Below are 27196 nucleotides of genomic sequence, written 5' to 3'. Positions count from 1 at the left end.
TTCTTTTGTCTGTCCTAACCCGCCCAACACTCAATTTTAGTGGATGTCCCCTGGTTCTGGTATTATGTGAGAGTGTAAAGAGCATCTCCCTATCCACTCTGTCCATCCCCTGCATAATTTTGTATGTCTCAATCATGTCCCCCCTCAAGCGTCTCTTTTCTAGGCTGAAGAGGCCCAAACGCCGTAGCCTTTCCTCATAAGGAAGGTGCCCCAGCCCCGTAATCAGCTTAGTCGCTCTCTTTTGCACCTTTTCCATTTCCACTATGTCTTTTTTGAGATGCGGCGACCAGAACTGGACACAATACTCCAGGTGTGGCCTTACCATCGATTTGTACAACGGCATTATAATATTAGCCGTTTTGTTCTCAATACCCTTCCTAATGATCCCAAGCATAGAATTGGCCTTCTTCACTGCCGCCGCACATTGGGTCGACACTTTCATCGACCTGTCCACCACCACCCCAAGATCTCTCTCCTGATCTGTCACAGACAGCTCAGAACCCATCAGCCTATATCTAAAGTTTTGATTTTTTGCCCCAATGTGCATGACTTTACACTTACTGACATTGAAGCGCATCTGCCATTTTGCTGCCCATTCTGCCAGTCTGGAGAGATCCTTCTGGAGCTCCTCACAATCACTTCTGGTCTTTACCACTCGGAAAAGTTTGGTGTCGTCTGCAAACTTAGCCACTTCACTGCTCAACCCTGTCTCCAGGTCATTTATGAAGAGGTTGAAAAGCACCGGTCCCAGGACAGATCCTTGGGGCACACCGCTTTTCACCTCTCTCCATTGTGAAAATTGCCCATTGACACCCACTCTCTGCTTCCTGGCCTCCAACCAGTTCTCAATCCACGAGAGGACCTGTCCTCTAATTCCCTGACTGTGCAGTTTTTTCAGTAGCCTTTGGTGAGGGACCGTGTCAAATGCCTTCTGAAAGTCCAGATATATAATGTCCACGGGTTCTCCCGCATCCACATGCCTGTTGACCTTTTCAAAGAATTCTATAAGGTTCGTGAGGCAAGACTTACCCTTACACTGTGTACATCCCTGCCACCGTGGGTAAGAATCAATATCTAAAGCCATTATGCCAGGAAAAAAATCTGCTCCACGGTTCAATTCCTCTGTTGGCAACCTTCAGTCTTGGAAGACTCTGGTATCGCGCTCTGGATGTTGGTTCTGGCACAGCATCTAGTGTGGCTGAAAAGGCCGATTCGGGAGTGACAATCCCTTCCACACTGGGAGCAAGTGTAGTGTGTCCCTGGTCTGTCTCCCTGGCTATGGGCCTTCCTTCTTTGCCTCTTTGCCTCAGACTGTTGGCCAAGTGTCTCTTCAAACTGGGAAAGGCCATGCTGCACAGCCTGCCTCCAAGCGGGCCGCTCAGAGGCCAGGGTTTCCCACCTGTTGAGGTCCACTTCTAAGGCCTTCAGATCCCTCTTGCAGATGTCCTTGTATCACAGCTGTGGTCTACCTGTAGGGTGCTTTCCTTGCATGAGTTCTCCATAGAGGAGATCCAATTACCCACACATTATTGTGGGCTGCATTTCTCTCTCTAAATATTGGAAATTGCTCAGAAAGCAAAGTAATCCGAGGAACTGTTTTGGTTGCACACTCCTTTCCTTTCTTGAAAGTGTGTGGCAAGATTTTTTTTTTTTTTTGCTTTAATCCCTTCATAGCGGTTTGGACTTTGCTCATTGCTGTTATTTTAGTCTGACTGATGTGGGTGACCTAATTAACAGCAAAGGCTGCATGACTTTAATGGTCAGAGTGAAGAACTGGAATTTGTCAGCACACCTCTAGTTTGGCATGACCTTGGGAATCATTTAACTGTTATGTAGCTATAAAATGTCCCACCTTTGCAAGGTTACTGGAATCCTCATGTGCTCTCTGTACAGTTTATACGTGCCTCGGAGTGCTGCTTGTTCACTTTCTATTTATTTTTCTTGTTCTTTTTTATTACTGCAGGAAGATGCTGAGTGGTGCTGGAGCTTAGTACACAACTGCAGCAATGCTAAAAGAGGGCCATGGTGTGTGTGTGTGTGGGGGGACTCTCTGCAAGTTGTTCACAGAATCATTAACTGCTGTATTCAACCCGAAGCTTCTGACCACATGCAAATGCTTCTGAAATAAGAAGCATTTTATTAGGGAGAGTATAGAAATACAGAAAAACAGGAGCTAGTCCACTCAGGAATTCGTCTCGCATCAAACATGCATTCTTTTCTTGAGTAACAAGCTCCACAGGGACATGTTCTGCCAGTTTACAGAAGGAGGAGCTTTGAAGAGTGCTGATTGGCTGCGCTGCTGTGATGTCATAAACAGTCTTTCACACCCTTTCCCTAGAGAAAAATCAGCATTTGCTGTAAAAGCAAATGCATGTCTCATTTAAAGAGTGAAGGCAGAGGAAAGCCAAGCTTGGCCCGCAGGCTGAAAAACCATAGTGGTTCTTATTTGTGTGTACATGATATGATGCTGCTTCACTATGATAGTGAAGCAGCAACAAAACGTAACACTGTTCATTCTGTTATGATTTATATTCTGCCTTTCCATACTATATTGTGACCAAAGTGGCTCACAATACAGAAAAAAATTAATAGTAAAGCACTCTACATTACAAACTATGTAATACCAGCATTTCAATAAAACAAAAAAGCTAAATGAACAGCAGAAAATATACAAAGATGCAAAATGCCAAAATATAAATTTAAAATATATTAAACTCAGATGAATTGAAGATAAAGTTGAACGCTGAAATAACGACCTGCATAGGGGAAATAACTCGGACCCTGTTCCCCCTGACCTCATCCCTAGCCACTGTTGAGGAGAAAGCACAGTGAAGCCATGTGCCTTTCCTTACTTTCTCTTCACTCCATCTTCCATAATGTATATCAAAACAAAGAATTCCTTAAAACAAGATTCATGTCTTCACTGCTCAGCTATTATTAAGCAGGACTTTGAAACTTGCTCATTTCAGAAATTCCTTGCTCAGTCCAAAATGATGTTGGCTTCATGGTCTCTAACTGCCCAGAACTCCTGGAGATATTCTTGTCCTAAATAGCCTTCAAGTGGAATCCAGCACAAAAAGAACCTGTGGTTTCCTACCCCCAACCTGTTCTTTAAAAAATCTCATATTCTCTGCCTTAGATCAGACCTGCACACCTCCCATACCCTGAGCTAGTTAGAACTGGGCAAGTCATGCATGAGATTATGCACAGGAGACGGGTAGCCATACCTCTGTCAGGCAACAGAGGTTGCCTATTTATTGTTTAAATTGGGAATCCTAGGAGAGACAACGAGCTTGACAGAATTATATAACTTCCTTTCTAGGAAGTACCGGTCAGGGAAAAGGCGTGACAAGCCATACATTTTGAGTAGCAGACAGGATTAAAGAAAGGAAATGCAACTTCAGAAGTTTGCCAGCTTCCAAAATAGGAGTTTTATGTTTTCAATTTAGAAGCTAGTGATATGGAGCAAACTCAGGATCTTTACATGAGAGGAAAAGTTGCCCTTAGCTGGGTGATTTGAGGTGATTATTAGTCGTCATGTGTGTGCTGAACAGAATCCCTTCACCCTAATGGCAAGTCCCTGTTTGTTTGTATCATGGAGCTGACTTTGCTTAGTCAGCTTTTCCCACCATAATAACTTCTGTAACCTGCATACCTCCTTGAAAGACCTAACCTGAAATGTGTATTGGCAGCACCAGTATGGCTCACACCTGGCTCTGGTCGAACAATGGACCAAACAGCAACCACTGGCTCTTCATTGGGTTCCCCCCCCCAGCGCATTGATCAAGTCAATTCAACTGCCCTTGGCTGAAGGAAGGTTTGTTCTGGTGCTGAGCTAGGGTCTCCTGCCATTGGATCAGTTAATGAAAAAGGCAGGGTCTTGATCCTCCTCCAAACCCCATTAAAAGGGGTGATAGGTTTGCAGTGATGTGCATTTTGTTCCAGTGCTTGTGGAATTAACTGGATATTGCTGTCACATCCCTCTGAACCTATGAGGTGAATCAAAGAACTGCAACTAAGTGAGGAATCCTAGCTAGGAATAAATCTAGGATAAGAATTTCATTTCATTTTGATTTAAATCAGATATGACACCAATTTCAAGTGTCCGCTTTTGCCTATTTGAATCTTGCCTTATTTCATTTTTAAATAAACTATCAGGTTTTGAAAATTCACAGGCCTGTTTCATTTAGTCCAGAGTAGAGAGCTAGTGCCCTCAGTCTCTCACAACCTTGGTTCTGAGAGGCTACAAGGTTGTGGCAGGGAACTGCCCTTTCCAAGACTGACTGTGTCAGGGTGTCCTGTCTGTCACAGTCTCCCAGAAGGAACCTGACAATGCATGGGAAGGTAAGGTGTCCGGGCTGTGCTCCTTGCTTCTCCTCACAAAATAGCTCATGCAACTTCACCAATTCACTACAATGTGCAACCAGACCAGAAGCTATTTTGAAGACCGTTATAAACCTTCTGGGATGGATCTTTGTCCATCCACTATTCTGTGCTCTGTGCTCAATGTAAACTCTCATTAAATGTTAAACAGTAATCACAACATGAAGAGTCTTTCGGTTTACGTGGATTGCATGAAATATTCTTAGAAATAAGAAATAAGAGTGTTTCACATAAGAGGTGAAAATGGAAGAACTTCCTAACCCTGTTCTCTCTGAGACATTTATGCACAGTACTGCTGTCTGCAATATCTTCTTTTTTTTTCTCCTCCAGCTTTCTTTGGGAAGTACCTAAATGAATATAATGGCTCCTACGTGCCTCCTGGCTGGAAAGAATGGGTTGGATTACTTAAGAACTCTCGTTTTTACAACTACACACTTTGTAGGAATGGAGTGAAAGAAAAACATGGATTTGACTATTCTAGGGTAGGTCCTATTGATTTATTTTAATTTTCCCCCTTGGCCACAACTGTGAGAACATTGTGGATGCTTTATGGCTTCAGTCTAATTAAAGTATTCGTTTCATATTTGAAAGCCACTGCTGGTAATATAAACTGCAATCCATAAACCTGCTCCCTTAGACTGTACATTATCGTTTTACTTCTGGAGGGATGTATAATTTAAAATTTATTTAGCGACAGCAGGCAGTTCCTGAAACGGTAAATGCTCCAGTATGTCTTACCAGCTGGGAAATGGATTTGATTGTAGCTTGACTCATATTCTATTGACTGGTGTTCTCTGTTTTAATTAACACACAGAGACATATTCTGATCTTCTGCATGCCTGTAATTAATTCTCTTTATTGCAAAATCACTGTTTCTATGGTTGTGGTGTGCTGATTTTGGAGGAGCCTGAATTTGTCAGTGGACCACAAATTCCGTTAATCTAGTCATATGTTAGTTAAATAGTATAAATGTTATGAAGACTAAGAGCTTATATTGTGCTGACCTAATCATAAGAACCAAGAGAATGTATTCATTCTGAACAATGCCAAATGCAAACTTTTTAAAAACTTAGTTTATAGGAAATGATTATATGATGCTAACTTATGTTGTCAATGAAATTACCATAGAATGTAGCAGAAATTGAGGATTGATCATAGCCTAGGAATATCTGGACAACAAGATACCACATTTGGGTATTCAGACCTATGATATTTAATAATCCCATATGTAAAGAATAATTGTTTATGCTTCTGAATCTAAAATATTTATCAGAGGTGCATGCCTCCCCTTTTTTCTACATGTGTATGCTACAGGGCACATGCCCTTTTTAAAAACTATTTAACTATTAAAACTATTTAATAGTCCTTTAAACTATTTGGTAATTCCTTTAAAATATCTGGTGAGCTCTTGTTCATTTGAAAACCAATGTGATTAGGAAAAAGTAAATAAAATTCTTTCCAGGCTTGGATTTTAATAGATCACATACTTAAAAGCCAGATCCTGAATTCTGTTCTTTTGTTGCACTCTAGTGTGACCAAGAGGCAGAACCATGGTTGTGACTATGAAAGCCAGGAACAGGCTCAGTTGTCAGTGGTAATCAGAATGTGAAGCAAAGTCCTGTCCATGAAACTGACTAGGCCAGGTTCCAGAGAGAGTCTCCACAATGGGTACAACACATTTCTGTGCATAAAGCACACAGGGCACAATCCTAACTAGGTCTACTCAGAAGTAAGTCCTATTTTGTTAAATGGGGCTTACTCTCAGGAAAGTGTAGTTAGGAGTGCAGCCACAATGACACATCTGTGTTGTACCCCACAGCAAACCTGAATAAAGAACTTTCTCCCTATCCCCATCTTTATTGTCATGTTGCTACTTGTTTTAGCCTTGTGGGTTTGCTTTACACAATAAAAGATCGCCAAAGAGGTAACAGGAAGCTGCCTCCATTTGTGGAACAAATGTTTTTTGTGTACCCCTCCACTGCCAGGCACTTTGCAAGGAGTGCCTTGTGGTGTATTGCCTGCCTCCCACTCGCACTGTTGCAGTGCAGGCTCGCTCTGGGCCAGTTCTGGCGCTCGGCCAGCGCTAACCCCCCACAAACATGCTTTAAGGCACGTTTGCAACAGTGCGTGCCAGCGGTGAGCAGGTGCGCACTGCTTAAGATTGGGCCCTGCATCAGCAGGGAGGCATTTGGTTGGATTGGACTACCCGTCACTGTGCATAGTAACAAGAAATATCAGTGGTAACACTGTGACTGAAGTGCTCGACTGGTATCTGAAAGAGGAACCTTCACCATCTTCTTTTAAAGTACTTCTTTTCATTAACTATGTTTTTCACTACAGAAGTAACATGATTTCTGAGATATGATTTTAACAATCCTTCAATTTGTTGCCAGTGTCATTCTGTTTCCAAAAATATCTTCCCCACTAGCACAATAGTGAGCATCCCATCGGGGCTACTTCAAACTATTGACCCTCTTTTTGTAATCTCAGATGTCAAACAAAGTGTAATTAAAATGCAATACAAAATTCATATTCACTGACACTCTCTGTGAAGCAAGGCTTCTGTGTTGTTCTTTTTAATTATTCTCCTCTTTCCAACATTGTTGACTGTTACACACAAGAAAGAACCAGAACAAAAACAACCCCCCCCCAAAAAAAACTGTGATCACTGAAAATTAACATTTAGATTTACCAAGAAATCAATCAACGCTGAACCAATGTACTTACAATAAGATACTTTGATAAACATTTTCTGAAGTAACATAAGCTAGCAGCAGATCTGCTGACTGTCTTTGTTTTTAGTACCCATGACATGGGCCAAAAAAACTGATTCTTTTACTGTCAGTCATGATGGTAGAGTTTTCCAAGATGCTACAGAGTGACCAATAAGTGGTTCTCATTAGCTTTGTCATTTGGTGGCCAAAGGACCTTGCACTTTTACCTTATTAGCAGATGGAAGGAATTTCTGCTTTCCATTAGCAGATGGAAGGAATTTCTGCTTTCCAGGTCAGTGCGATGCAAGCCAGACCTCAGCAAGTAACAAGGCTGAGTAAACAGATGAAGGGCACAATCCTGTGCCGGCCCAGGAGGGTTGCAAATGTGCCATATAGCATGTTTGCACCTCTTCGGGAGTAAGCCAAGCCGGCACACAGAGGTACACCAGTCTGCTGAGGCTGACACAGGCCGACTGGGCTGATGCAAGGCTCTGTGGTGGGCCAGGGGGAGGCAGGAGGGAGGTATTCCTGGGCAGGGAGAGGGCAGGTAGTGGGCATCCCCGGGGAAGGCTGGGAGGGGAGTGAGAGGCGGGGATGGGATCTAGCACTTATGCTAGATCCAAGCCCCTGTTCTCGGGGAGTTTGGAGTGACTGCAAGCTGCTCCGCACTCCTCCGACTTGTGCCACCTCGGGAGGTGGCGCACGTCTGAGGAGACCCATAGGTGCAAAGGCACCTTACCCAGAGGTAAGGGAAAAGTTTCCTTTTGCCTCTGGCTGAGCCGTTTTGGGTCCCTCTCCCTCGCTGGATACAGTGCAAGCCTCTTGGCTTACCTGTTCCAGCGCAGGGTAGGATTGCGCCCAAAGAGAGAGAGAGGACTAATAGCTATAATGGTTTTTGGAATTTCTGGAACTGGAACTTCTGTGTTTAAAGCAGTATCTCTCTGATCACCATATGTTGGAAAGCAGCAAAGGGGAATTGCAATCTCTATCTCTGTCTGCTTGTAAATTTCCAGAGGCACCTGATTTGCCACAGTTGGAGACAGAATGCTGAACTATATAGACATCAGTTTGATCCACTAGGTTGGGGTGTTCTGAAATGCAGAGGCACTAGAATTCAGTTTTTTTGGCCCATGTCATGGGTACTGCAAACAAAGACAGTCAGCAGATCTGCTGCTAGCTTATGTTACTTCAGAAAATGTTTACCAAAGTATCTTATTGTATGTACATTGGTTCAGTGTTGATTGATTTCTTGGTAAATCTAAATGTTAATTTTCAGTATTTTGCATTGGGAAAAAAACGCTAAAAGCTTTTAATGGCATATCTAATAACACAAAGAAGTATTTCCAGGTTTGTCTGCATTTGTGTTTTTGGCAGACTCTTATTTCTTATTCTGTCTGTCAAGGCTTAAAATAATTGGGAAAAACACGTTAGTTTCATTATCCCATATAAACACTAACGGCTCAAACCTATCTAAGGTCTGCACTGGTGGAACGCACATTCTGCTGGTGCAGTCTCTCACAAAAGCACTGTAAACTTCCAGCCTTCCTGCTGGCATGCTGGCTCCCTGCAATGCCTCAGAAATGCCATAAAGCACCTTGCAGCAGTGCAGGGAGTCGGGGCACCTTCCAGAACCTTCCTGCATGTGCCAGTGGAGTGATAGAGGTGTGCCAGACCACATAAGCCCAGCACAGGGGGTGGAACAGGGCAGGGGAAGGCAAAGGAAGGCATGGAATGGGGCAGGATGGGCAGATTGAATGTCCCCTTACCCCGAGAAGACCTCCAGTAGCCAAAAATCCCCTGTGGGGTATAGCAGTAGCCACACTGGCACAGAATCAATGTGCGGGGATTTTGATAGGATTGGGCTGTTAGTAACAGCCCAGGGTGTCAGGGTAGGGCCTCATTGTGACGTCTTTTGGGCCGTTGTGCACATTATGGTGTAATGGCAGTGTCTAAAAGCCCTTCCCAGTAATAGGGGAGACAATCTGGGTGTAATTTAGAACCAAGACTAAATTTGAATGCCTAGGAAATTGTTCCATGGTCTCTGAACATTTCCTGGTTAGACTTTGGGGTGTTCACCCTCTATAGCACACATCTTTAGCCTTTTTTATGTCAAAACACACAAGTCCCTGCTTTTGTGTAAAAGTGCAAAATGTCAAGTAACATGCGACCATTAATGATATCAAGATGTGCTTCTCAATTCTAAGCATAAGTAATAAGCTTCTGAATTCTAAGCATAAGTAATATGTGAATGATGACCATCAACTTCAGCATCTGCATGTAGAAGTATTGGCAACCTTCAGTCTCAAAAGACTATGGTATCACGCTCTGAAAGGTGGTTCTGGCACAGCGTCTAGTGTGGCTGAAAAGGCCAATCCGGGAGTGACAATCCCTTCCACACCGGGAGCGAGTGCAGTCTGTCCCTGGTCTGTTTCCCTGGCTATGGGCCTTCCTTCTTTGCCTCTTTGCCTCAGACTGTTGGCCAAGTGTCTCTTCAAACTGGGAAAGGCCATGCTGCACAGCCTGCCTCCAAGCGGGCCGCTCAGAGGCCAGGGTTGCACTCTAAAATAGATAAGATACTAGATTTAGAGCCTGATCCTGTAGTCCGTGCCGTGCCTCTGCAGCACAGACCACAGTTGCAAACGTGCCATAAGGCACGTTTGCAGGGCTTACCACCGGGTGTCCCACCGGAGCTATCCCAGCTCCGGCCGGCACTGAGCCAGCACACAGCGGTCGCCCGGGCTCCGCGGCTCGGCGGTCTACATGACTGCTGGGCTGAAGAACGGGAGATGGGGGCGTGGGGGAGGCGTTCCGGGGAGGGGGAAGTGTGGCCGGGTGCATGGGGGAGGCATGTCAGGGGAGGGGGAGAGGCGGATCTGCTGAGCCAAGCTCCGCAGGATCCAAGGCGCTCGGGCAGGGTTGCTCGCCCTATATGAGTGTTTTTACTTTAGCGGCAACAGTCGCCACTAAAGTGAGTAACCCCATTGCAGGGCTGCTTCCCTTACTCAGGGGAAGGGGATGAACTTCCACTTCTCCCGAGGAGCCTCCCGCGGTAGGCCCTGGATCCAGCGGGAGCCCTCCGTGGAGCTGCCAGTTCTCAGGATTGGGCTATTACTATGTTCTGCTGCAAACAATTGCCATTTGGATTTGAAAATACTGAGCTGAGTATAATCCATTGTAGACTTGCAACTGAAACAGTTATGAGACATATTTGTCTGAAATAAGCAGAGTTTTAAAAGAATTTTGGTGAAAGGCCAAACAACCAAATAACCAAATAGGTTTACATTGCAACCATCAGAATCCTGCAACAGTATGTACCATTCCTACTATGGCATGAAGATTCACAGTTCATACTTCTAGTCTTGGTCTCACCACGTCATGGGACACATTGTGGTTTTGCTTTTATATAGGATAGTAGGTTGTCAGATTGCTACTCAGATAATTGCATTGTAGCTTTGAAATTAACAACTAGTGAAAGATCTTGTGGCCATGGCTTTTGTTACCCAGTTCTCCAAGTTCTCTCATCCTTCCCCTTCCCCACCTGCTTTTAATAAGCAGGACTCCAGGTATACCCTGTACCAGGCTGGAAAAGGAACTGAGAAAGAAATGGAGAACTTTTAAGTAGGAAAAACCATGGGTGTGTAACTCCCATTTAAATTGGTAGTTTTGAAAGAGCATGACATTTTAAGAGCCAGGGTGGTGTAGTGGTTTGGGAGGTGAACTTAGACCTAGAAGATCCAGGTTCAAATCCCCCCTCAGCCACAAAGCTTCCTGGGTGATCTTGGGCCAGTCACTTTCTCTCAGTCTCACCTGCTTCACAGGGTTGTTGTGAGGACAAAAGGAGGGGAGCAGGTGTGCACACCACCCTGAGCTCTTTGGAGGAAGGGTGGTATAAAAATGTAAATTAAAAAAAAATTTTCTGGATTGTGTCCTAGCAATTCTTGGAGAAAATGTAAGAAAGTACATTAGAAACCAAACAGTCCTCCTCATTCTGCAAGCTTAAAATAAATCTGACTTGCGCTCTTTGCAAAATAATAGCCATGTCCCTCCAGATTTGTTGATGGCTATTGATTCAGTGTGTTTACGCTTTCTCCTTTTCCTTCTTTTCAGGACTATCTGACTGACTTGATCACCAATGATAGTATTAGCTTCTTCCGAATCTCAAAGAAGATGTATCCTCACAGGCCTGTTTTGATGGTTCTCAGCCATGCAGCTCCACATGGTCCCGAAGATTCAGCCCCTCAGTATTCTCATCTCTTCCCTAATGCTTCTCAGCACATGTAAGGAAATGAAAACCATAAACTACTTGTCTTCATTTTCAGTCAAAGCCATAAAGTTCTGGGGACATAATTTCTAGAACCATTTGTGCCTTGGCATAAACTTCTCACAGGTAGCAAAAACGGAACAGCTTGGCATTTATTTTAAGTTTTTTATATCTGAGCAGCTGTTACCCTGCACATGCCCGATCTCATCTGATCTTGGAAGCTAAGCAGGGTCAGGCCTGGTTAGTACTTGGATGGGAGACCGCTTGGGAATACCAGGTGCTGTAGGCTTATACCATAGTCTTTCGAGACTGAAGGTTACCAACCATATCTGAGCACACACAAGAATCCCATAGTTTGCACTTTGAATACATTTTGCAATTATGCAAATCTTTTCTTTTTTTGGCATAAGTTTTATTAGGAGCTGGAAAATAAGGGAAAAGGAAAGAATGAGACTGGATAAATGAACTCATAGGGGGCCTTTTTTTTCTAGGAATACATCAGATTAATGCAATGTCATGTCATAGCATCAGTCTCTGGTGCATTTTGGGAAGGAAAATAGTGAGTGACAGGAGCCACCTTCCAGGGAGACAAGGCACTCCTTAGTGATTTTTTCAGTTTAAAGGAAGAAATACACCATCAGGTGTTCCACCCCAAACATTATGACAACTTTTGTGACCCCCCCCCCCAAAAGTGATGGATTCTCAAATCTCAGTGAACTTTTCTGAATTTCCCCGTAAGTAATGAATATTTGCCGAAATTCTGTGAAGATGCTGAAAGCAAATATGTTCAGTCACAAACTGGCACTCTTTGTTCTGAGCAGAGACTCACTAAGGCTGGAGCTAGACAACACAAACACATGGCTAATATCAGAAGTGGCAGTCCCAAATTTCTTCCTCCTGTGTCCCTTGGTATCATGTGGAGAAGCACAATGTGTGGAGTGATGGAGTCTCCCCACTCCAGTCATTTACTAGATGCCGCTTGTAGGGGCTACAGTGACATCCTGTCAACGTTCCGTTTCTGTATGCATTACCAGGGAAGAGGGAAAAAGACAGGTCAGGTTGCTGCTTTTGTTAACAGTTGTGCGTCCCTCCTACATAAGAACAGCCCCACTGGATCAGGCCATAGGCCCATCTAGTCCAGCTTCCTGTATCTCACAGCGGCCCACCAAATGCCCCCGGGAGCACACCAGATAACAAGAGACCTCATCCTGGTGCCCTCCCCTGCATCTGGCATTCTGACATAACCCATTTCTAAAATCAGGAGGTTGCGCATACACAGCATGGCTTGTACCCCATAATGGATTTTTCCTCCAGAAACTTGTCCAATCCCCTTTTAAAGGCATCTAGGCTAGACGCCAGCATCACATCCTTGGCAAGGAGTTCCACAGACCGACCACACGCTGAGTAAAGAAATATTTTCTTTTGTCTGTCCTAACCCGCCCAACACTCAATTTTAGTGGATGTCCCCTGGTTCTGGTATTATGTGAGAGTGTAAAGAGCATCTCCCTATCCACTCTGTCCATTCCCTGCATAACTTTGTATGTCTCAATCATGTCCCCCCTCAGGCGTCTCTTTTCTAGGCTGAAGAGACCCAAACGCCGTAGCCTTTCCTCATAAGGAAGGTGCCCCAGCCCCGTAATCATCTTAGTCGCTCTCTTTTGCACCTTTTCCATTTCCACTATGTCTTTTTTGAGATGCGGCGACCAGAACTGGACACAATACTCCAGGTGTGGCCTTACCATCGATTTGTACAACGGCATTATAATACTAGCCGTTTTGTTCTCAATACCCTTCCTAATGATCCCAAGCATAGAATTGGCCTTCTTCACTGCCGCCGCACATTGGGTCAACACTTTCATCGACCTGTCCACCACCACCCCAAGATCTCTCTCCTGATCTGTCACAGACAGCTCAGAACCCATCAGCCTATATCTAAAGTTTTGATTTTTTGCCCCGATGTGTATGACTTTACACTTACTGACATTGAAGCGCATCTGCCATTTTGCTGCCCATTCTGCCAGTCTGGAGAGATCCTTCTGGAGCTCCGCACAATCACTTCTGGTCTTCACCACTCGGAAAAGTTTGATGTCATCTGCAAACTTCACTGCTCAACCCTGTCTCCAGGTCATTTATGAAGAGGTTGAAAAGCACCGGTCCCAGAACAGATCCTTGGGGCACACCACTTTTCACCTGTCTCCATTATGAAAATTGCCCATTTTCCTACCATCAAGTTCTGCTGTCCTATTGCAAGCTGTGGCTCACTGTGGCTCCAGGCAGCCCTGGCAATCCTGGGGCTCATATGGAACTCCCATGGAAGTCCCTGGCAATTGTATCATCGCTGCATCCCTCCACAGCACAGCTGGCTGACAGCATGCCTGTTAGTAATCAGCTCCAGTGGAAAAAATGATGGTAAGTGAGGTAGAGTAGGAGGCAAAGAGAGGACAGCAAGACAAGGGAGGGAAGAGGAGTAGGTGAAAGAGGTGAGAAGGAAGAGTGGGACCTGAGGAGGAATGAAATGGAGGACTAGAGTAGATGCCAGAGCAGGGAACAGGTAGGGCAGGCAGTTGGGGTTGATGTGATTGGATGAGGGAAGAGGAGGACAGATAGAGAGAAAAGAAGTTCCTATGGCCTGAGGAAGTGAACCTACCTGCTTGGAATGAGGGGGGTCAGCAAGGCACATGTCACACCTCCTCAAGGACACCTGATCCTGTACAATCCTACCAGGACAGCTGGTGTGATATAATGTTTTACTGGAGAAGCCTGGGTTCACATCCCTGCTGAGTTATGAAGCTGGTTCAGGGTCACCTTGAACAAGTCTAACTCTCAATCTAACCTACATCATGGGGTTTCTGTGAGGACAGACTAGAGGGAGGAACACATACAAGATAAAAATGCCAACAGTTATAATGTGTGTTAAGCTTTTCCTGTGTATGCCCCTCAGTCTGAAGGAAAGATGATAGTGTTGCAAAACAGCCTGTTCTGTGTTCGCTCCAAAATTGTGGAACCCCCTCCCTAAAGAAGCTCACTCTGATCTTTAGGCATCAGACCAAAGCAAAACTACTTTTGAGGTGCTGTGACTGGTTTTGGTTTTCATTTAATACTACTTTTCTGAATTCTATTATTAATTAAAAAGTTATTTGAGTAGTTCTAATGTGGGCTAATTTTTGAGCTGGTTTATATAGCTGGTTTGGAAGTTTTAAATTAAAAAGCAGGCTATGCTTTTTGAAAAATTAAATAAAATACAGATTCTTGAGACCCAAAAGCATACACTGAATGATTGTCCGGGAGGGGGGGGGTGCAATACGTTTCCTGGAGTGCATGTACAAAGGGGGTTAAAACACGCAGTAAGGGATTTTTTAGACTGTCAAAACTGTGCAAAATGATCACTGCCATATCTGAAAACGAGTTTCACGTTTTATTTTCCATGCGTAGTTTCATGTAAGTTACACACAAGGCATTTATCTATGATGATTGGATAGCTTTTATAAGGACTTCTTCTTTGTATGCATTTATTGTCTTTTTTTTCAAGGTCAAATGGAATCAGGATTTGTAGAACAGTTAGAATGTAACTTATTTTATCCCCTCTTCTGAATGAATTTTTGTTCGGCCTCCAGAAATGTTGTGCTTTGTGTATTTGACCATAAGACGGACAAATCTGTTAAGTACAAGAGGGTTACATTTGTAGTAATCAAAGAAGATTGTGGAGTTTGGGTGAATGAAACAGCAGGAGGTTTCAGATGAGCCAGGAAATCACAAAGCATACTGGAAAAGGAATTTGCCAAGCATTTTAGATTCATTCAGGGCATTACATAGCAACCGTTTCCATAACCATCAGCATTTTCAAAGCAGCAATGTCATTATCCAGCCACAGTAACATTCTGAAATCAGAGAGCACATTAGCAATGTAGAGAGAATAATAGGCAACCTTTTCCCCCCTGGGGAAAAGAATCCTCTCTATTCCATCTCAGAGCATTTTTAAAGTAGAACCTTAATATCAAAGATTTTCACTTAAATACATTGCAATTCACTTTGATTTTTATATCGGAAGCAAATTTATTGTTCAGGTCACCTGGAGCACTGAACAGCCTAAACATAACTTGACGTAGAAACAGTATCTCCCTATCATACAGAATCCCAGATACTTCTACAGAGATTCTTATCTAACAGCTCTGTCCAATACAGAATCACAAATACACATCAAATATGCATGCATTTGGGCAATACCTACCAAGCTCCTTTTTCAGGCCTTGTTGACAAGAGGTCTTCAACAGGTGTGTCAGAACCCAGAATTAGGTTGCAATCCGAACTCAGATGGGTTACAGCAGTGCTGCCATTGCCATTTTGTTTCGAGGTTCAGGCCTGCAGAATTTTAACAGTAGTCAGAGTTTAGGGGTCCTGCTTGAGCTAAATCTTGTCAAGAGACTTATTTTGGAGGGGTTGCATTGATCAAGTCTCCCAGTCTTCATTGGGCCCCCTCAGTCTTCCTCTCGCCAGCTCTCCCCTGCTGTGGCACTCACTCTCTACACTTGCCTTGCCTCGCATTCTCTTTCTCACCTTTTGCCATTCAAAATGGAGTCAACCCTGATACCATGCCATTCTCTGCCCCACCTGGAAGGATGGAAGATGCAGAACAATACATTAACAGTGAATCTTGATTGGGCACCACCAGCAGGAAAAGAGAACTAAATATGACCACTCGCTCACCTGCCGGGCTCCTGAAGGTGGTTGAGGTTTCAGTTGGGTCCCAGTGCTTGATAAACTGAAGACCACAAATGTAGACAACAGCAGAAAATTAACTACTGTAAAATGCCTCTGCAAAATTTCTAAACCCTGTGGAAACTGGAGCCTAAAGTCCTGCAGACAGAAAGCTTAACCCTGTTCATCATCCAGATGAAGAATATTTGTGCCAGACAAGGGCTCCTATTATTTATAATAGACCTGGCTGATTAGGGGCTTCACACTGTTTTCCCATTACAGGGTCCAGTGATGCACATGTGTATTCACTTCTGTGCCAGAGCACATATTCAGGTAACTTACAGTCCAACTTTCCAGCACCAATGCAGCTGTGCCAATGGGGTGTTTGCTACATTCTGGGGAGGGGGGTTGTCAGTCACAAGAGTCCTCCTCAAGTTAAGAGAGCCTTTGATCTCTTACCTCTGGGCTGCATTGTGGCTGCGTCAGCACTGGGAAGTTGGTTAGGATTTGGCTCTCACTTGAATGGATAAGCCTTGACACCTAACCTGGAGATCCCTGCAGAATCAGGCTTCTGTGTTCCTAGCTCCTCAGCTTTCCCACTTCATGTCAGAAGAGGATGGAAATGTTGCTGAAAACTCTGGAGTAGAAAGACCCACTACCTCAACAATAATTGTATTTGTGCAAGGAGAGGAAAATGCTCCGGTTGAGCCCTAAAGGAGGCAAAGGGAGCAGAATGCGTCTCAGAATGGAAGCTCAGGGCTGGCTGACTTTGAGTGAAGTATTCATAAGTATGTTCATACTGTTATTCTCTGCTGAATGCCCAAGTAGGATTAAATTCACAATAGCTGCTAAACAGTACAGTAGGGCTTCTCCAGCAAACTGCATAGTTATTGTAAAAGTGCCTACCTCAACCTCGATAGCCTGTGCAGAATGAAATTGGAACAGCTCTGCCATTCTCCTGCTTCCCAGTCTTAATGCTAAACTGTTGCTGCTGAAATATATCCTCATTTACTCTGAATGATACACGCTATTTCAATAGGTTTTAGTTGGAGCTGAGCAATTTTCTTGTTCCCAGCTATCAGATAAATCACAAGAAGGTAATATTTTGCCACCAAACAAGTAATGTATCTCAGTTTACCACAGAAAATTAATTCTGTCATGGAGGGTTATTCTTACCCAGGGAGAGTTACCCACCACTATGTGCATCAAATAACCCAGATGGAAATACAAGTCAGAGTGCTAGACCTCATTTAAATATTCGGTTGCAGGGAATTAATAGCATTTGCATCAATTTGGATGCAAGACCATGACAATCAGACATGTTGTACTTATTATGTAAACTCATGTACAAAGAATCTGCAACCAGCCATGCCAAAAGCTGTGATGTAGACTTAGAAATACCAAGAATTGAAAACACAGTGAATTGGGGTTTATGCGTTTGTCTCCTGGGTTCTGAACTTTAGAACTTATTGTTATTGTACTTGATGATTACCTCTGTAATCATAAGTGCTAGAAATTTATTCTGTGCTTTAAAAAAAAATGCTGGGTTTGTTTTCAATGATATACATCCTATTTGAGACATACAGTACTGGAACATAATGCTATATTTCTACTGAGGTTGAGTTACCTTACAATTACCGAAGATGCGTTTGTTTTATGTTTCACTGTTTAATATTAAAATCAGTGTTTTTAATACTTTGTTGTTTTCTCTTCTTACCTGTTAACAATACTTTGAATTTATTATGGAGCTTTGTAAGCTCCATGGACATTTGTTTTGGCATGGGAAAGGCAGGATATAAATTTCTCAAATAAAATAAATAAAATAGAATTCTGCGTCTTGTATACATTATGCAATGTTGCATGTCCTTGGTTACATGATTTGTTTACTTTCTGCTAATCACAGAAATGGACAAGGAGCTATGGAAGGTACATAAATCTAATAACTGAAAATAATACCAGTTCCTTTCCAATGTCTCAGTTTCAAGCAATGGTCATGCTTCATATAGCGTGAGGCATAGAAATTTGCTTTAGAAACTGAAAATGCAGGTTCCCTGAATGCTCTCGTTCATGTCCAGTACCACATTCTGTGTTTGTGTTGTGCTTTCAGAGAGTCTCAAAATATACAGTGTCCTTTCTGTAATATTGATAAAATGGAATGGAAGGCAATTCATATTTGTGTTACTGACAATTGCTCATTATTTTTGTCCCTCTAGCACACCCAGTTATAACTATGCTCCAAACCCAGACAAGCACTGGATAATGAGGTATACTGGCCCCATGAAACCCATCCACATGGAATTCACCAACATGCTGCAGCAGAAGCGCCTTCAGACTCTCATGTCTGTGGATGACTCTATGGAGGCGGTAAGATCAATTATCCCACTCCCTGAGTCCTCTGTGTATGTCCTATATTCCTACCCTATTGGTAAGTTAAGTCTTGCCGAACTAAACACAGATTCACATCATCTCAAGATGACAACTTTCCCGTTTGTCTGGTCACATTGCCCAAGGTAGACCAATACAGCCCAATCCTAATTTGCAGTGGAACAGGCAGGCCTGCGTTGTATCCAGTGCACGTTTCAGGCAGCCAGAGGCTCTGCCAGGGGCAAGGGGAAACCGTGGCTCTCCCTTTACCCCAGGAGTCCCAGTGGAGCTACTTGGATCTGTGCCACCTCAGATTTGCCACCTGCAAATCTGAGTAGGTTCCAGGCTTCCCAGGAATGGGATTAGGATCTGGCATAAGTGCCGGATCATGGCCCCAGCTCCAGCTCCCTGCCCATCTGCCGCAGGAACTCCCACCACCTGCCCTCCCCCACCCCAAAACATCTCCCTCCCGCCTCTTCCCTGCCCTCCCCACACACGCCAAGACCCCTGCACCACTGAGCTCAGCCAATGCAACTCACCTTTTCCCCAGGGCCCATGTCAGAGAAGGGAGGCTGGCGCTCCTCTGTGCGTCGACTATCTTCCCTTATGTCTGTGCAAAAATGCTTTGCGGCACTTTAATGACAATTTTGGGCTAGTGCAAGGGACTTGTGTCGGCCCAACGGTGCCTATGGGTTTGCACCCATAGTGTCATAGTGCACAATCTTTAACATTGTAAGATATCCTTGAATTCCCACTGTAATGAAATTAATATATACAGAGAAAGTTACACAGGGAAACAGATCTGTCTCCTTTGTACAGTGCTGAGATACTTCCTGGCTAGTGCACACTTTTTTATTGTTTTCTCTTAGTGTGCATGCCATGAAATTTAAATTGGGTTGATACAGAAAGATGTTGAGAATATTCAGTAGAACTTAAGTGATGAACCTTGTTGGCTAAAGTGACCAGAGTTAAAACTAGAGGGGATACTGAAGTTCCAGAGCTGGGCAGACTGTTTTCAGTCCCAAAGCCATCAAGGCCCCCCCCCCCTCAAGCTGGGTGTCAGACATCTCCAGGCAATACTTACAACTTGCTGTGAAAGCTTTGGAGCATATATCTCTACATGAGTCATAACTCTTTCATATACAATAATTGCATGAAGGAGAATTGGACCAAAATATTCCTTTTGGTTGGGGAGTGTTCAAAAGAGAAAATCATGACAATGGGTAAGCTTTCATGGCAAATTTGGCAACTCAGTGGTAGAGCAAATACTTCTCATGCTAAATGTTCCAGCTTCAATTGCTGAAATGCACCTTGGTTCATTCCAATATATCTCATTACCTGAGCACTTTTTTTGAGATTGTGCTTCTTCATTTCTCACAGCCTTTTTACTCATTTGTCAAGTCCTGACATCTCCACGTTAGAAGCGCATTTGTGAATTGATTGTATTTTTATTCTGCCCTTCCTCCTAGGTTAGAGATAGTGGCAGGGTTACCCAGTGAGTTTCTTGGTTAAGTGAGGATTTGACCCCAGTTCTTCCAGGTCCTAGTCTGCTGCTGTAGCCGCTACATCAGATTGGCTGTTCCATTGCATGTTGGGAAGATCCCTGGCTGAGATTCCTGCTGCCAATTTATTATAGGACAGCTTCTTATATTCAGTTATCTTCTATTATTCATCACTGATTGGCAGTTAGCTTGACCTCACATCTGTGATATTAGAATGGAATAAAAGAACCTCACAGTGTTGTAGGCTGGGGAACAGTTATCTCCAGCTGACACCTTCTGTGAAAATTAATGGGGTTATTTTCCAGATTCTAAAGCTGTGTGTCTAACATGGAAGTGAAACAATTTATTTTTTATTATCTCTCAACATTCTAGCATTTTGTTTGTGATATAAGTATAATACAGGCATCCTAAGAAGGCAAGGTTACGGTGATCTAAAGGCCTGTATCCACTTGCAAGTGATTATGATTACTATAATGGCTGATTCTGGGAAGATATAATCTCTCAAGTGCTACTGCTTGCACTTGGAGAAGTTAGCTATCAGTGTAGCATCTTGCCCACATTAATGGTTTTCTTTATTTTTAACCCCGAGTCAGCTATCTGGAATTGAAGCTGTAATTATAAGTCAATGAATTTTAAAATCCATTCAGCTAATCAAACTTAACCTTCTGCTTTGTCACACGTGCATTCCAAAAATAGTTGCATGTTGACCTGCTTTTCTGTGCAGAAAACAAATTTCAAACAAGGAGGTATCTGGGTCACAACAATATGTCTCAGTCTTTATTTCCCAAAGGAAAATAGTCTCTCTTAAGGAAAGTGGTGTTACCCAAGATGTGTTAACCCAGGATAACAAAATTACTGACATAATTCTATAAAACACAGTTAAGTTTTTAATTTCTGTTGTCTGGTGATGTCAAATAATAATCCTTGGAACTGCATGAAACACATTTTAAATCCTAGCATTGTTAACATGGATGTACCCAAGTGAGTTAAGAATAGGTATATTTTGTAGTAACCCAAGCTAAATGGTTATCTTCAGAACTTGAGTGTACCATCAGTAGGTCAGTGTTTTGACACCTGTGGTCAAAGTACATGTTATGTTAAATGCATAATGTGGTTGGGAGAATTTTGCTTGTTTTTTAAATAGTGCCTTTTGGAGCACATGAAATGTAACAGAGTCATGGTAGGGGTAAGGGGACCTTAGTGTGTTTCTAGTTCCAGTTGCACCCCTTGTCCGCTATTTTTTACTGGAAAAAGCTTCTGTTGTCTTCCATTGAAGTTTTTCTTTTTCCCACCCAGTAAAAACAGCATGGGGAACCGGCAGTTTTTGGATCGATTACTAATGCCTGTTGCCACTGTTTTGCCACATTTCAACCTTGCATGTTGCATGTTGCATGTTGTTTATATTCAGGGGGTGGGAACCACTTGGCCAATGATGATGATGAAGAGGCTGTGTCTCTTAAAAAAAAAAAAAAAAAGAGGTTGGCAAATAGAAAAGACAGTACGCCACAAGATGGGAGATGTTTGAAGTGTCAGGCTAGTATTTTAATTTCCCAGAACCCTTGCCCCTCACTGTTAGCTTGCTGTAGGAACTTTTCAGGTGATTCTGAAGACAATATTCCATGATTCTGCACAATTTGATTTCAGATATTCAGATCTAATCAGAAGAAACAGTAGTTCCATATTGACATTTATTAAGAAAAAGTTATTCTTTATCCTTTTTTAAATGGAATGATGTACTTTTGTTTTGTGGTTTTTTTTCCCCAGATTTATAATACGTTGGTTGAAACAGGTGAACTGGATAATACATATGTTATATATACTGCAGATCATGGCTATCATATTGGACAGTTCGGACTGGTGAAAGGAAAATCCATGCCATACGAATTTGACATCCGAGTTCCTTTCTACATACGCGGTCCTAATGTAGAGGCTGGTTCTTTGTAAGTTCATGGGATTTTTGACAATGTTTTTGTGGCACGCATTAAAACCCTGTGTTGACAGGCCCCCTCTTTGAGAGATTTTCAGATGTGGCACCATAGATTTAGAATGCTCGCTCCTGGAAGCCAAACTGGATAAGCTTTAGACTCTGCTCAGACTAATTTATCCATGCCTTTTAGGGCCCAATCCTATCCCAGGCATGCCAGCCCAGCACTGCTGCTCAGTGTTGCAAATGTGCCATAAGGCATACCACTACCACTTACCACTGCGCCAGTGCAGGTGTGGGCTCAGCACAAGCCCATGCTGAGCCAGTGCCCAGTGGAGAACAGGTGGTGACTGCCTGGAACTCCAGGCAAGTGCTGGGCAGTGGTGAGATGAGTGAGGGCATGGGGTGAGGCGTTCCAGGGCAAGGGGAAGGTGGATGAAAGGCTTGGTGGGAGGAGAGAGTGGGTCAGGAGGGGAGTCCGTCGAATCCAAAGCCCTCCATCCAGCCCAACACGGGATTTCTTTACTCTATGCCAGCTAAGTAGCTGGCGCAAAGTTGAGTAACCCCATTGTGGAGCTGCTTCCCTTACTTGGGCAAAGGGGATGCATGTCCCCTTCCTCCAAGGAGGCATTGGGAGCCACCTGCAGCTGCCTGATGTCCATAGGATGGAGCAGCAGCCATTTGAGCGCCGCTTCAACCTTGGGCACCAGGCAGCTCAGGATTGGGCTGTTAGTTTTGGAAGTTCATGTCACTGTATATTGAATTTTAAGATTTGCTCAATCTCATTTTCTCATATTTTTATTTATTTATGATGTTATTTATTTATGATGAGTTTCCAAATAATATATGCACTGCCTTTAGTAGATAGCTAGCATCAGAAGTAAGTTTAATATTGTAAATCAGGGGTGCTCAAAGTTTTTGACACAAGGGCTACAACATCTCTCTGACACTGTGTCGGGGACGGAAAAAAAAAAGAATTAATTTACATTTCAAATTTGAATAAATTTACATAAATGAATATATTAGAGACGGAAAATGAATGAATGAGTTCATGCCAGTTTATGATCCCGTTCACCCTAATAAGGGGGGATCTTCATGCCAGTTTATGATCCTGTTCACCCTAATAAGGGGGGATCTTCATGCCAGTTCATGATCCCATTCACCCTAATAAGGGGGGATCTTCATGCCAGTTTATGATTCCATTCACCCTAATAAGAGGGGGGGAATCTTCATGCCAGTTTATGATCCTGTTCACCCTAATAAGGGGGGATCTTCATGCCAGTTCATGATCCCATTCACCCTAATAAGGGGGGATCTTCATGCCAGTTTATGATCCCGTTTACCCTAATAAGGGGGGGAATCTTCATGCCAGTTTATGATTCATTCATGCACACACAAATGGAGGGGGGATCTTCCACACTTTCAGACACATACACCCGCCTGCTCACCTGCTCCCTTGCCCTCCCTCCTTCCCTCCTTCGTTTGCTTGGGCTGCCTGCCTGCTTGCCCAGCTGCATGCCTACCTGCCTGCCCATGTGCTGCTGCTGCCTGCCTGCCTGCCTGCTTGCCTTGCCTTGCCTTGCCTTGCCAGCTGGCCAGGCAACCAGCCCTCTCTCCCTCAGGAGGGAGACGTGCTGCGAGCTGGGCTGGGCTCCCCTCCCTCGTGATCTCTCTCTCTCTCTCTCCCCCCTGGCTCAGGTTGCAGGAGGGGAGGGGAGGGGAGCCAAGCCAAATGGAGCTGATCCCAGCCCAGCCCAGCCCATGGGCAAGGAAGAATAGACTAGCAGGCAAGCGCGCAGGCTCTTTTATAGTGGGAAGTAACACAAGACCTGCAAGTCTCATGTTACCTTCCCACTATAAAAGGCCCTACACGCCTGCTGGGCTCGTCTTTCCTTTGCTGCCACTGAGCTCAGTGGCAGCGAGGGAAAGCAAGGCACAGAGTTCCTGCGGCGGGCAGCGCAGGCTGGGGTGAGGGCTGAGCACCCATTGGAGGTGGGGGGACCCCCTGGGGGCCGGATGGGGACCCGCAGCAGGCCACAAGTGGCCTGCGGGCCAGGGTTTGGGCACCCCTGCTGTAAATCAATGACATCACTGTTAGGAGAACTGCATGCAATATTTGCTATATGATGAGAAAAAATACTCAAGGAGGATCTCCTTGGTTCATCTTTTGAGATTAAACAGTAGCAAGCAGTTTGTCAGTGACATGCAAGAATGCAGAGTGTAACTGTTAATTAAAGTGCTAGCTTCAATCAGCCAAGAAATTATGTAAATATACTTTCTAAGTAATTATTTTAATATCAAATATTTGGACTAAAGCAATTATTTTGGACACAATTTGCAGGGTTTAATGTATACTAGAATGCCTATATTAGCATAATTAGTGCTTGCTTTTTACTGCAGTTGGCTTTTCTGCCCCCCTTTCCTCTTAGTATAGTGAAGTATGGAATATGTATGTAATACAGTAAAGATCCCTCCCTGAAAATATCTATACTGAATATTCATTCATTCTAAACTGAATATTCATTTAAATGCATTATGGTGATTCAGGACAAAAAGCAAAGCATTTCAGTCACTTAAAAAAATAGTAGTACACTTAATGCAAATAAACACACAAAAATAAGGGGTGACCTGAAGGACAAAGTGGTGTTCTGTAGAGATTATCAGATTATCAGCTAACTCCCCTGGTTAGTGAGAAGCTGAATGATTTTGCATTGCTCTCCCTGCCCCTGGTATTTCAGAGTGTTCACAATGACTGTATAGATCACTGCCAGCTTATGCCTTTACCTGGTCTTCTACAAAGCCATTATCTGCTGCCCTGTGTGCAGGATCTGGTTGAGCTGTCCTGACAACAGGTATGACTTAAGCAATTCTGTCCTAGCTCTTCTTTCCAGGATAAGTAGGATTTTAGGATTTCTAAAGATAACTAGGTTAGAACGCTAGTTAGATAACTGGGTTAGAACACTATTCCCCTGGGGGCTGGGGATAAGAATAGACCCTCAGTTTGGCTATACTTGCTGTAAGAGGCGACCAAACAGCCACCGGGTAGATGGGACTCGTCAGCCTGGGAAGGCAGCTCATCTGAGAGAAGGAAAACTCTGATCCCAAACCTCCACTGCCTTGTGGCTACATCCAGTTATGGAAAAGGCTTCAGGAGGCAAAATCCGGAGCCGGAGAGTCCCTGAGGCAGTTCAAGGCTGAACACAGTCAAGTTCTGGCAACTCCTGCAACGCCGCTGGAACCAACCGTATTGGCTTCTGCCTTTCCACAGCGACGTGGAGAGGGGGGGCTTGCTGCATGGGTAACAGTCTATCCTCCATATCTACTTTACCCAGGCTTCACGCACTGCAGAGGACACTCTGTTCCAGAACACTATTCAGAGCGCGATACCATAGTCTTCCAAGACTGAAGGATGCCAACAAGATAGAAGACTAGTTTTTGACCTTTTGGGGTTCATCAACTGAACTGCCAGAAGACCTCTGCATGTTGCAGAGGATTTTTGCCATTTTTTCCCAGTGTGTGTAAGTGTTAGAATGTTGATTAGGTTCATTCAGCTTCACTGTCGCCTCTCATACACTGAGAATTCACCTTAGAACACATTTTGCGCTGCCCTCAGTCTGTGCATGGCAGAGGAAAATGTGCAGTTTTATGTAAGTTCTATTTTAGGAGAACCATTTCTTCATTACTCATCGTATTATTGAAGAACTCATAAAATTCCCTGAAATACAGTTTGAAAACCACTAGCATAGCAAGAGCTAGAGTCTCTGATTGCCCTAGGATGCCCTCATACAGTGGTTTTTAAGGTAGTTGATGTATACCCAGTCACACCCAGCACCGCCATGTGGACCACTTGCCCACAGGTTTCACCATTCTCTACTTCAATATCCATGCTGTAGATGGGATCGATTTAAGGCCTGTAGTGGCTGCACAGGTGACATGGCAAGACTTGTCCTTTAAACCCACAAAAGTGTGAGTTTTTGTACTTGTCCAGTTCATCTCCTTCCTAAGTGTCTGATTAGTGTGCAAGCACCAGGCAAAAGCAGCAGAAGTTGGTACCAGGACATGATTGTAAGCATGGGAGCAATCAGATTCTTCATAATGTCCTTTCTCACGTTGTGATTTGGTTGCGTTTTAAATCACTAGCAAATTATGTCATGTGGGAGCCTCCCATTTCAGTGCCTTGGAAGAGCTGAAACCTATTTGTTATGTTCACATAAATCAGAGCCTGAAAAGATCCAATAAATCAGAACTCATACCTTAGGAGAAAATGGCTAAAGCATCCTCATGCCTACTTAGTGTCAGATGTTGATGCACCCTTGGAACCCTTTTCACATAAACTAATTGCTGACTATCCCACTTATCAGCCCTGATTTAATAGCAATTGCTATAGTGCAGCCTCATTACCATAGGTTCATTACTTTAACCAGATATGCTACACCACATTAACTAGTAATTAAAATTAAGTTGCACTTGTCAAGCAAATGAACAAATGTATCATCCTCAGTCCTTGTCATTGTTTGTTTGCTTTCAAATCCCGTAATTCACAAATGGTCTCATTCACTGTTGCAAATTAAGATGCGGCAGCCTCCTTGTGTTTCTAAGTTGGAAATATGTACAAAAGCAGAAAACTACCCATATGGCACTGTCTTTGAACTGTAATGTCTTCTGTAGATAATGGCAAGTATACGCTTGTCCTCGAGACTCTGTGTAACTTTCCTTTGAGGCTTCCTTTCTGGATTTTCCCTTTTATTTGCATTGTTTTAGCAGGGCATCTTAATTGGAGCTGTTGAAGTGTGAGTGAATTAGAACTGGCTAAGAAGCTGAATTATGAATCAGAAAGATCCTTGTTTTAAATCTCACCTCTGCCATGAACTCCCAGGGTTGCTTCAAACAATGCATTCTCTCACTCTAGCTGTCTCGCGCTCTCTTTCACCCCCAGCTCCCTCCTCCCATTTACAAAATGGGAATAATAATAATGGCTTACGTTGCAATCCTTATGAACAGTCCTGTAAGATATTGTGTGAGAAGTATTTTAAACACTCTAAAGCACTGTGTGTGTGTGTGTGTGTGTGTGTGTGTGTGTGTGGTTTTTAAAGTTAATTTTTCCCAAATTAGTAAAGTTTTAGATCCCAAGTAGAAACTCTTTTTTTCTGAGGGCTGGATAGGCATTTTGCTCCTGTGAATAGAAAGTCTTTAATTTGCTTTTGCCTGCCAGGATGCATGTGAGACTTTGGTAGAATTAGAGCTTACACTAAACATGTAACTGCTGCTGAAAGTGACAGTCATGATGGGTCATCACAGCACTGTATGTTTCCTTGTCCCCATTGGCTGCCGCTAGAAGAGAGGTTGAAAAAAC

At 43.6% G+C, this 27196-nt stretch overlaps 1 protein-coding gene and 1 pseudogene across 5 annotated transcripts in view; both read left to right on the top strand.

Moving 5' to 3' along the window:
* The window catches only part of SULF2 (sulfatase 2), a 333591-nt gene that overhangs the window by 254640 nt on the left and 51755 nt on the right, over positions 1–27196 (top strand). For all 5 annotated transcript variants that reach the window (XM_066622862.1, XM_066622861.1, XM_066622865.1 and 2 more), the window contains 4 exons: positions 4714–4865; positions 11205–11374; positions 18267–18417; positions 21684–21859. In XM_066622862.1, coding sequence (XP_066478959.1) covers positions 4714–4865; positions 11205–11374; positions 18267–18417; positions 21684–21859 — 649 coding nt within the window. The remainder of the gene's footprint in view (positions 1–4713; positions 4866–11204; positions 11375–18266; positions 18418–21683; positions 21860–27196) is intronic.
* On the top strand, positions 11531–11647 carry LOC136650577 (5S ribosomal RNA; annotated as a pseudogene).

Source organism: Tiliqua scincoides, chromosome 4, assembly GCF_035046505.1.
Source record: "Tiliqua scincoides isolate rTilSci1 chromosome 4, rTilSci1.hap2, whole genome shotgun sequence".
NCBI classification, from domain to species: Eukaryota; Metazoa; Chordata; class Lepidosauria; order Squamata; family Scincidae; genus Tiliqua; species Tiliqua scincoides.
Note: the sequence above shows the minus strand (reverse complement) of the source record. Positions and strands in the feature narration are given on the sequence as shown.